The 12,140-nt window shown below is 39.5% G+C and overlaps 1 protein-coding gene across 1 annotated transcript in view; it reads left to right on the top strand.

Moving 5' to 3' along the window:
• Positions 1–59: 59 nt before the first annotated feature.
• The window catches only part of gkap1 (G kinase anchoring protein 1), a 28,381-nt gene continuing 16,300 nt past the window's right edge, over positions 60–12,140 (top strand). Inside the window, exons 1-6 of the mRNA XM_073070761.1 lie at positions 60–323; positions 1,857–2,018; positions 3,335–3,412; positions 7,043–7,172; positions 9,021–9,043; positions 9,485–9,628. Of these exons, the coding sequence (XP_072926862.1) occupies positions 60–323; positions 1,857–2,018; positions 3,335–3,412; positions 7,043–7,172; positions 9,021–9,043; positions 9,485–9,628 (801 nt within the window). The remainder of the gene's footprint in view (positions 324–1,856; positions 2,019–3,334; positions 3,413–7,042; positions 7,173–9,020; positions 9,044–9,484; positions 9,629–12,140) is intronic.

Raw genomic sequence — 12,140 nt, 5'->3', positions numbered from 1 at the left:
CCGTTCAGCCAATTCCTCTCGCCCCGACCCTTTCTTGCAGTTTAACTCAAGTCGTCGGCATGGCGGCGGCAGTCGGCTCGGCCTCGATTCGCACGACCGCCTCTCGCTTTGCGTTGCTGAGGGTGGAGGGCGATTCGTCCGATTCCGACTCGGACTCCGGGCGGATTAACGGCAGTAATCGAATGGGGAAAGGTGGCCGTGTCGGAGCAGCTAAGAAAAACAGCAACGCACAGTCCGGGGCGGCGGGCGGTGGCGGCAGCAATGAGAAAAAGAAACAGAAAAGGAGGAAGAAGAAAGAGCAGCTGCAGAGTGAAGCGAATGAGGTACGAGCCGGGGAGTCGGTCGGAGGCCGGAGCCACTTTCAGTCGGAACGATAAACACAAGAGCTGTTCAGTGCTCGCACACGATACTTTTACCCACTGAAAGGAAGGTCCTTGTATAAGGAAAGTTCTGTGTATTTTTGTATGATTTTACGGGGGAAGCCGTTGCTGTCATAGAAATGCATTAAGATTTACAATTCAATTGAAATTGAGCAAGTCACTTTGAAGAATCTGAATTATAACGTGCGGTACTCTGCATTTTACAGAAACACATCTTTACTTCTACTTTGACTTTTTAAAACGTCCCTTTTAAAATTGGATTTATACCATTGGCGCAAAGGTTTCCCGTTACCACCCACCGCATGCCCGTTACTTAAACATTTGTTTTGTTTAGTTTTATCTCTTGGATGGCATATTCATCGGAGGTTTTCCGGCCAGCTGGCGTTATTTGCTGTCGATCTGGAGCTTCCCCTGACCAAGTCTACATTCCTCTGTCAACATCCGCCAAAACGTTTCTTGTTTTGGAGACCAGAATCCCAACGTCCCGATTGCTGAGAGGGCAAGACATTAAACTTTCACAACTATTAAACACATCAAAAACCTGAGGGCTCTGCCGGAAAGCCACGTTTCTGCAGACTTAGTGCATGACTGATGCAATTCTGCATTGTTAGCATTGGCTCGAAGGGCCAGAAGGCCTCCTCGCTGCTTCGCTAAATAATAAATGTGTATGATTGTTGAAATATAGGCAAGTACAGTGCACAGGGTCTCACATGAAGACAAAAATAAATAGTTTTAGGAAATAAGACCAAATAAGGTATCAAGGAATCCCTTTCAAAATGCATACACCCTCTTACACAAAATTAAAAATTAGATCTTCAGTTTAGCATCATATCTGAAATACAAAATCCCACAATAGCATTACCTATTTTTCTGCAAAAAATGCTAGAAATACACGACAGCTCAGACAGCACTGTTAAAGAGAGAGAAATACTTTTGGTTGGTATTTCTCTTTGCAGGCGCTGCCTGACCCGAGTATTGCTGGCATTTATTGGATTCAGCTATTTATCCCTATTATTAATGTTGCTACAGACATACGTTGAACTTGTATTGAGAGCTGTATGCATATTCAAATATCCCATAAAGTAAATTATCCTTTAAAAATCCAGCAAGGATTTTAGAAAGTGAACTGCTTTAATTGATAAATCTATTACTATGGCAACAGGTGTTTGAACTTAAATGTGTAGATTCCTTTTGTCCTTTAGTGCACACAAAAAAATTTCAATATGCGATTTGTGTAAATTTAAGTTTTGATTTGATCACATAAAATTTATATGGTTTTCTATTTTGAAAATTGCCTAAATGTTTTACTTTAACCCATGAAGTATTTAGTAATCTTTGAAACACAACTCCAACTTAACATTTAAGCGATCAAACCATCAAGTGATTGGTTTAATCATCAGGATGCAGTTTTAATTGAGGACAAAATGTGTATTCGGTTTTTTGTAATTTTGACTGTTTTTGGTTCTTAATTTAAAGCTACGAAGTCTGGCTTTTGGAAAAAGTATATCAAAGTCTTGTTCTCCTGGCGTAGTTGGAGTGAATGCTGGGTCGTGTCAGTCAGAACAATTCCTGAACTGGCAGAATCCACCAGTGGCAGAGGGTGAGAAGTGGGAGCAATGGAGAGAAAAGGATGAACAGGTGAGAGATGGTATTGTTTAAAATGTTACAAAATTGAATATCTACAGGCCATGTGAACCATTGGCCGTTAATTACGTCACTAACCACAAATCTATGCAGATCTATCATTTCAGAATTTTTTACTGCCAAGTGGTATTAAAGAACCATTTGTTACGGTTATGTTGTTGTTGAGTGGCTCACTGAGCTGGATTGTTAGCTCACAGATATTTCATTACCCAGCTAGGCAATATCATCAATGCAACTTCGAACGAAAGTTTCATTCAACAACATCCTCAACCCGAGCTACAAATCTTTTCTAACATTTTAATTACCATTATGTCCTTTCACAATACCCAGTTTCACTGTGCAAAGCTTTTTTGTATTAAAACAAGGTCAGAAATTTGCATCACCAAATGTGTTCAATATCATTTGGGCTGGGAAAAGTCTGGAACCCATCGCGATAAGTTAACCTAATGATTTTTTTTTTACAAGAAAGAATTTGTGTGGTTATATTTAAATGAACAGATACAAGCTCTGTGTTAGTTTAGTCTTGTAGCTAGGGTTATTTTAGGTATATGTGCAAATAAACATGCTCGCTCTATTATTCAACGTGAATAACTCATTCTTGGCAGGAGCAAATGTTCTTCAACTGGAAGTCTTTTTGTCATGGTGTTACACAAGTCATTGTTTCTCTACCATCACAGGTTTGGAAGCAGATAGAGTGCACGTAGATACAATGTTAAAATATCATTGAAATGCTCTTGACAATCCAGCTGAACCTGTGTGTGAGAGAGCTGAAAAAAAAGCCCTTTAACTGCCTCTTTAAATTGCTGTCAATATTGAATGTGGCTTCATGGGTTCAGTTTAAAACACACAAGGGCCTGACTAACGTTTTTTTTAGTTGTGTAGCTCTATTTGTCCATGGTTATTCGTCAATGCAGTTTTCTAGGATTGAGAATCTAAGCCAGGAGAATGGAATTGTTGCCAATAAGAAATTATTTATTTTAAGAGAAGATTAGGTATGGAGAGGGAGGGAGGAGTGTAATATCAAACAGTGACCATAATATCTTGTTCTTGTGCTTTATGTTTCCAATATTACCTGCCACTTCCAAAATTTCTCCAAATGCAGTGAACTGAAAAATACTGCCACCCATTTTTAGGTTGTGAGTACTCAATGCTGACACATTCAATCTCAATGCTTTGCAGAACATGTATTCTGAGTATGTTTTCTCAGCAACATTCAAAGTAGATCATTCAATAGGTCCTATAATGTTGCAAAGTATTTTTGGAACCTTTGATGGAACTTCTCTGACCGATTTGTTTTGTTCTAAATATAGCTGACCAACAAATTGTATGAAGCAGATCTCCAGAAGGCTTTGCTGATTAGCAAGTTGGAATACGAGGAGCATAAAAGTGTACGTATACATTTGAAACTTAAACTCAACATGTTTTTTTTAAAAAGGCAAGCTGTACAGCAGGAAATCTGACAGTTCCAATGCACAGAGTTCCATGAAGGTGTTGCATGAAATGTGTGGTACATATGTCCATCGTCTGTAATGAAATGGTGACCCTGCAACTAACAAAATCTTTGTAACAACAGAAAACATGAGAAATACTCAACAGGTTATGCATCACCTGTAGTGATGCTGCCTTATCCGCTAAGTATTATTCCAGTATTTTCTTTTTATCTTAGGCTTCCAGCATTTGCTGCTCAAGTTATTTCAATTCTTCCACACCTCTCCCCCCCTCCCCCCCCACCACCCAGGATGGTGTCTGGTCATCTTGCCCACTTCAGGGTGAATCCAAATCTAAACACGTCTGTATCATTCCAAAATGACACTTCATTTTTGTTTTTTCTCTCTGGTCAAACTCTGATCAAATATTAATACTGTACTTCACTTGTGTATTTTGTTACAAAAATAAGTAAGTAAATTCATGGGCTTTGATTTTTCACAAACAAATATTTTATCAAAAATGTTTCTTTAATTTAAGAACCATCTTACCATCATTTTCCTTTTTTTGTGTCTGATTAAGAACTATAGGAATGAGTGCATTTTAACACTTCTTCCCTTCCCAGCCTAGGCAGAAAGAAAACTGGATTTATTTTAAATAGTGGGAGTTTGAAAGGTGGTGGTGTTCAGAGGAACCTGGACGTTCTTGTACATAAGTTGCTAAAAGTTAATGTGTAGGTACAGCAAGGAGTTTAAAAAGCTTAACAGGATGTTGACCTTTATTGCAAGACCATCTGAGTCCAAGACTAGGGAGGTCTTGTTCCAATCATGTAGGATCTTTATAAAACTACTTTTAATATTACCTGAGGATGGTGAGACTGCAGATTGTATCTGGGGATGGTGAAGAGGGATGGGGTTGAGAGGCTTAAGCTATTTGAATTTAGAAAACGACGAGGTGATCTCCGTGAAATGTACAAGGACTGAAATTGACGGCATAGAATTGGTGATAATGCTTCCCCTAACTAGGATATCTCCAACCTGGTGTCGCAGTCTCTGAATAAGGTCACCCATTCAAAATAGAAATGACAAGAAACTTCCTCGCCTGAGGCGTATGTGCCACCCACAGTGTCTGTGGAAGTTCAGTTTCCAATGATATTGCAGATAGAAATTGCTAAATTTATAGATAGCAACGAAATCTAGGACTGTGGGATTGATGCAGGAAGTGGCTTTAGGGTGAAATATTGGGGAGTTTCTCACCCTCTGCATGTCACCTTGACTGAACAGAGGAGCACTTTTAGTAATAGACTAAGACAACTGTGCTGCTTCAAGGAGTGCTATATGAGGTCATTCTTGCCCTCGGCCATTAGGCTGTATAATGAGTTAACTTATAGCCATGGAAATGATGACCTTCTCCTGTTAGACTGCTTGAGGTAACTTATTTTTTATTCTTTCTTCTCTTTTAATATTTGTATATCTGTGTACTTGTAATGCCACTGTGACACTATAATTTCCTTTGGGGTCAATAAAGTATCTATCGTTCTATCTATTTGATCCAAATGAAATGGTTTAAATGGACCCCTTTATCATCTTAAAGATGTTAATTTAGCATTCACTGGTTCTTGAACGAGAATAAAGGCCATGTTTATGTAATATCTTCTAACGTAAGAGTTTCAGTGAGTCTGGAGCACGTGCCCACTTCCCCTTTTTCTCCATCCCTCGCAACAGCTGGTTAACCATTTTTTAAAATTGTAAATTCCTGTTTCTGTTCACACAAAGTCATGTGCCAAAAATGGACATAGAACTCTTTCTGCGAGTATTTTTTCTATCGGGTTTATCAATGAGACCGGAATACATGTTCCCTTGGGAACAATTTTTGTTACATGCTGTAATTTCTTGCTCTGTCGTGCCTCATTTCCAAGAAAGATAATCTGCTGGAGGAAAGACATTTCAGTCCTGATGCAGTGTTTTGATCCACAACATTAGCAATTCTTTATGTCCCACTGATGTGTCTCAACCTGCTGCGTTCCTCTGGCAGATTGCTTGTTGCTGCAGATTCTGGCATCTATATTCTCTTGTGTCTCTGTGATAATATTGCCTCCATTTTGCCAATAATCTCATCCGTTGTTCCCAATAGCTCGGGCAAACATCTCTTTTCTGCCCTTCCATTCCAGGCAAAGACAGTTTATCGTGTCGATGAGTTTGATGCGACTGACTCCTAATGAACCCTACCAGTTCCCTTTAATCATTTCATATTTATGCAAGTGCTCAGTCGCTATAATCCTGATGTTCTAGTATTTTAAGTTACTGTTTGTTACTAGGAATTCCCCCACTCACTTTACGAATTCACTGGCTCTGCATTTAGCGCCAGTCTGGAGGTTGCTGGTTCATTATAAGAATTTCCTTCTCCGGTTTGAACTTTGGCGGATATGTAGCTCCTGTATTTTGTAGCCGAATGCTCAGCTATGTGTTGTCCCCTTTTGGTGCTCGCATGGATGAGTGGCACAGTGTGGAGAGGGCTGAGAAGTGAGTGGGCCAAACTGGCTGCCTGGTGCTGAATTGTGGGTTTTAAGGCTGCACCCTGCCTGGCACAGTAAGTGCGGACTTTGGTGGAAGTTGGCAGCACCTGCTTTGTGTGTTGACAGACTGCCTGGATCTTCCTGTTGGAAGTGCTGGAAGATGTTCTTCACTTACACAATTCTTCCCAACCCAGAGCCTTCTCCATGGTAACAACTCCAAAGCCTAATAAAGAACATTGAGCATTGTTTCTAGACTGGGGAAGGTTGTGAAGATAATGAAGCACTGTGGAGACAGAAGCTTCCATTGTATCCAACAGAAGGTGATGAGAGTGACCCTTGGTTCTCTCTGATAGTCCCCAGAACTGGCTCATCAGGCCAAGGCAAAGCCTGAGCACCACATTTTAGTGCTGAGCAGCTACACATTTTCAGGCAGCTGTTCCCTGAGCTGAAAGCTATTTATTGCTGGATTTGTACCAGCTTCCCTGCACCATAGCTCACTGTGACAGCCGCAAGAAAGTCAAGGGTTTGCATCAGATTTCTGGCATAGCAAAGATGTCAATAATATATACTGGGTGCCACAGTAGTGTAGTGTTCCATCTGAGTGTTCCAGAGCTCGGAGTTCAGTTCCACTGCCTTCTGTAAGGAGCTTATATATTCTTCCCATGATCTGCATGGGTTCCCTCTGGATGCCCCTGTTTCCTCCCACAGTCCAGAGGCATATCAGTTAACAAGTTAATTGGTCTTTGTAAATTGTCCTGTGATTAGGTTAGTGTTAAACAGGTGGGTTTGCTGGGTGATGCAGCTCATTGTGCCGGAAAGGCCTGCTCTACCCTTTATCTCCAAACAAACTAAAATATAAAGTATTTACACAAATAATGCTTATATTGACCCCATTTTAGCACACTTCTTCAGGGAGAGCTAAATGAGATATCAGTGTATGAGTTACATCTGCAGTTTAGAAACAAAATGCATATTCTTTCATCTTGCTTTGTCTTTTTTAGATTTTGTAAAAATGGAATAATCCTTGAATGAAAATGTTCATTGCGCTTCATCTTAAACTTTGAAACATCTTTTACAGAGTTTAGATGCAGATAATACTTCTCCTAAAACAAAAGGACCAAGTAGAAAGGAGAAACGAAAACACCTTCAGGGAAAAGATAAACCAGCCACAGTTTCATTGAAAGATTTTCAGACTGACGGAAGTACAGGTAGTATTGGAGTTGTGTCAGTGTCTTATTTTGAGCTGTATGATTGCTTTATAACAAATTCTGGGTTGTTGGTTTGATTTTCGTGTGCACAGTAGCCACCAGATGACAGTAGAGTCAAGTGCCTAGAAATCTGTGTGATTTTGATTTACACAAAATAAGAGATTGACCACTGATCCTGAGGCAGCTGACCGGAGCCCCATTCTACATGAGGAAAGGAGGGTGGAGATAATCTCTTCACAAAGAGTGTACGGTCATTGAATGTGGAGAAAAGCACGAGGTTCAGCAGCAGGTAGAGATGGTAAAATTATGGAGGTGAAAATTATGTAATTTGCAGCATTTTCTGATTAAATTGGATTCTGGACTTTATAGACTTATTTGGAGGGTGGAAACTGCATCATCTTTGCACATCAGCTCATTTTAAACACATGATTTAAATTTTTCAAAAGCAGTCTTTCAAGTTCAAGGTTATTGTCATTTGAGCAATAAACGTGTATACTGCCAAATGAAGAGATTGTTGGATGGATGGGAGGGATCATTGACAATGTTAAGGGTCCAGCATGCTCTATACTCCTGAGAGATATCTCAGATGGGTGGTAAAGAGATCCTGATGATCCCCTGAGCAGTTCTCACAAAGGAGGATCGTGTGGTCATTTGGCTTGCATCTGACCACAAAATGCTTATGACATTCTCAATGGGGGCTCCTGTTAAAAATTGGTTAGAATTGGGGAGGGGGGATGTCCTTGCTCACCTCAGTCTCAGGAAGTGGAGATGTTGCTGTACATTCTTGACTAAAATGGTGGAGGTGAGGTTGTCCATTATGTGCACTCCCAAAAACTCAGTGCTTGTAACTTTCTCCATGGAGGAGCTGTCTATGTGCATTGTGGAGTGGTCAGCCTGCACCTTCCTTAAGGTTGCTGTTGACGAGGCCAGCTACTGTTGTGTCATCAGTTTTTTTTTTTTTTAATTTCATTGAATGTTCAAATGGGTTACAGAATAGAAAGAAAAAATATAATATCAGCCCTCCCCCCTCCCCTTAACCCCTCCCCCCTAACATATCCCTATATATATGAAAAAGAGGGGAAAAAAAAGAAAGAAAGAGTGCCTGGATATCGGAAGATCCCCACATGCTCCATGGAGTTCAAAATAACTTTAATATATATATTTATTTCTTTCTCCAGATGACCAATAATTTTATCTTCAGAGCACCTATATATTTAATCCTATCTTTTGTAAATAAGGGCGCCAAATTTTCAGAAATATATTTATTTCTTAAATTATAAGTAATTTTTTCAAGTGGAATGCAGCTGAAAATTTCATTCTTCCAACGATCTATACTTAAGTATGTTGTTGTGTCATCAGTGAACTTGATGATTCGGTTTGAACTGGATCCAGCAGTACAGTGGCTTGTTCCCCTGCTTCTAAATTTGTGTAATGCCTTGTGGGGCTACTGTAATCCTCCAGCCCATGCATACATTCTCTCCTGTGTAAAGTACAGTAATGATGACGGGAAGAAGATGTTATTTTCTCATCTCCTTGCGCAGTCATCCAGAAGCTTACTGCCAATTGCTATTGGTCATATCTTGAGAGCCCTGAAACTCATATGCCCAATTTTTGGAACAGGAAGGAACAATTTATGTTCCTCATTAAATCTAAGTCCTATAAATGTTTAAAAGTACCATATTTTCAACTTTGCACTGGTTAAATTCAATATTGAGAAACAGTAGTATTAGGGTTTTTAAATCTGCATATTTTGCCCATTGTTCTCTATTTGAGTAGCCACAATTTTGTGAGTGAAATATGTTGCCAGTATTTTACACCATATTAATTTTTTTCATTCTCTTTCATTAGATCAGACAAATAGGAAATCTGAGGTATGCTACTTTAATCTTTATGACAACTTAATTTATATTTTGGAATTAGTGTTTACGATCTTTTTTAATAACCGAGTGAGTTGTATGTTTACAATATGGCCTGGAACTTGAAATTCAGATTTAAAATAGATTTCCAGTAAAATAATGGATGAAGTTAAAACTCAGCAGAAGAGTAAGATGACAATGAGCCTTTCTGAATATAATAAACTATGTTCTGGATTTGCATTGTGTAAGAAACAAATAATAATTTGTCCATCTGTTTTGAAAAGAGAATTTCCATACATCTGAGAAAGTAGTGGAGTGGGCCAGATGGCTTGATTCTTCAATCTGTCTGCACAAGGCTCAAAACTTTTTTTTTAAGTCATAACTTAATGTTTTGCTTCTTGTATACCTTTCAGTTCTAGCCTTGAACTGAATTCAGAAATTTTGTGCTGTTTCCAGGAGCCAACATCATTACATGCAGCCACAGAAGAGAATAGCTTCTTTATTAAACTAGAAGAAGCTGCAAGTAAAATACTATCAATGGAGAGGAGAAAGCAATTATCAAGTTCCAATGGATTGGACAGTATTTCACAAGAGAGCCAAGTATGTATTTCCGAAAATAAATTTGCAAACCTTAATTGATTTGTCTGTGTTGCGCGTGGGTGGTCTGGGGCTTGGAAGAGATTTAACCATTTAGAGACATGACCTATGTAACGTGGAAACAGTCGCTCTGGCTCATTAATGTCACGATGACCATCAAAACCCTGTTTGCATAAATCCCACGCTAAATCCACTTCAGTCTTGCCACACTCAATCATCTCCTTCCTCCCTTTCCTTTCGCCCCAGATTCTACCACTTAACTACACACAGGTGCAGTTTGCAATGGCTAATCGAGCATCCAACCTACACATCTTTGGGATTTGGAAGGAAGTCAGTGTTGGAGGAAGTCCACGTGCAGGGAGAATGTGCACGTTCCACACAAACACCACTGGTGATTTGGATAGAACCTGGATTATGGGAGTGGTTAGGCAGCAGCCTTACTACCTATGCCTCTGTTCAGCTTGAATGTTATCTGTTGCTTTGTGAAAAGTTTTGAATCACGTTACAGATTGTTTAATTGCAGTTTAAGGAATGTTCTCAGATTAACGTACTTGCATATTCATAAATCCAAGATTAAATTTAAAACTGTTGGAGCTTTCATTTATTTTATGTTTCCAATATTTTCACAGCTGTTGCTAATGATCTGAGTAGGAGGAGAACATTTAAAAAAATATTGCCGATAGGTATGTGGGACTGAATCAACTAAGGATGTGCTTTTAGTTTAATTGATGCTTTAACTCCCTAACACTGTTAAAACAAATAGATTTTCCAGTGTCATCACAACTGCTTAAACATTTTGTAAATAGAATTTGAGTTTGTAGGGTCTCTATTTGTTTTCTAAAAGTAATGACTGGAAAGCGAATAGCAGACAGCAGATGTGGCTGCAACTGGTGATTTGATACTTATGAAATTTGAGCAATAGCATCATGTGTTGAGTACTGGGGTAGTGGAGCATGGATCATTGAGAAACAGCAGAAAGAGATGGATGTTTATCTCCAACTCGTAAGTATGACCCTGCTGGACATCATTACAGCATTGCAGGTTTCCAAACTCTATCGTGAATTTGGGAATTGATCTATTACTGCAGCTGATATCTTAATAAACAGACAAGATTTAAAAATCGAGCTGGTCCTATTCTCCTTTCACCCTCCTGTGGCCCTAGCTCTGCATCCTCTCATAAGACGAAACATTCTCTCCACGTGTACCCTATCAAGACCCCTGAGAGTTTTCTTTGTATCAGTCAAGTCAACTTCTACTCTGCAACACTCCAGCAGTTCAAACTGGGTCTGCCCAGCCTTTCCTCATGACGGAATGGGCAGGTTACTTTAACATTATTCCTTTAATAAGACAATTACTATACATGGGTGAGAGCAAATCTAGAGTAAATCCCAGGTACAAAATTAAGCATTACCTCTCTAATTTTGTAATAATTTCCCCAAACAATAAATGGTGTATTTCACTAACTTTCCTTCTTATTTGTATTGTAAATCATAACATCGGATACCCAGATCTCTTCCCATCTCAATTCTGTAACCTCTTGCCAGCTAGAATTTTTAATTTTGTTTTTTTTCCTCAACAAAATAGGCAATGTCACAAGTTTGCATGTTGTACACTGTTCACTGGGTCTTTGCCTGCTAACTTAAATGTGTCTGTATCCTTCTATCACTCTGTTACGTTCTCTTAAGAGCTTAATTTCCAGGCTATCTTTGTATCAGCAAATTTAACAACCGGCGTTTCAGTGTCTTCATCTGATGGAAAGGGGTTCTATCTATCCATCCTTTCAAGCATTTTATGCTTTAAGTACCTCTGCCAAGTCTTGCAAACTCTTTTCTCCAAGGAATTCAGACCCGACTTCACCAATCTATCCACACAAATTCCGTCAATCACTTCTGCACCTTTTCCAAAGTCATTGCATCTTCATCAAGTGTGGCTCACAGGACGAGACACAACATTCCAGTTATGGCTGAGCCAGTGTTTTATGAAGGTTCTTCGTGTTATCCTCCCTTTTGCACTCTATACACCTATTTATTGAGCCCAAGGGCTCAAATGCATTTTCAACAATTTCCTCAATGTGACCTGGCACTTTCAGCAAACTATTCACATACACTTAAATTGCGGGGTGGGGGGGGGGGGGGGGGAGAGAGGGAGAAACAATCCAGGTGCCAGAAATCCTACAAACAGAACATGCTTGAAATACTCTGTAAGGAGTTATGTGAGTATCAGTATGAAAAGAATTTGCAGGATTATGGGGTGAGAGCAGATGAGTGGGGTTAGTGTAAGCAAGAACTGGGGCTGCCTTAATTTTCACTCTATAATAGGCATTCCCTTTTGTTCTTTCCAATCCTCCCCTTCTCTTCAATTTAAAATGTTTATTTTCTCAATCCCAATGACAGGCCATTAGTCTGCGTTGTTAGCTCTGTTTCTGTACAGAGATGCTGTCAGCACTTTGTTTTAGAAAATATAATAGTACAGCACAGAATGGCCCTTCGACCCACTATGTTGTGCCAAACTAGCT

Source organism: Hemitrygon akajei, chromosome 2 (genome assembly GCF_048418815.1).
Source record: "Hemitrygon akajei chromosome 2, sHemAka1.3, whole genome shotgun sequence".
In the NCBI taxonomy this organism is placed as follows: Eukaryota; Metazoa; Chordata; class Chondrichthyes; order Myliobatiformes; family Dasyatidae; genus Hemitrygon; species Hemitrygon akajei.
The sequence above is the reverse complement of the archived record's forward strand: the minus strand, read 5'-3'. Positions and strand labels throughout refer to the sequence as shown.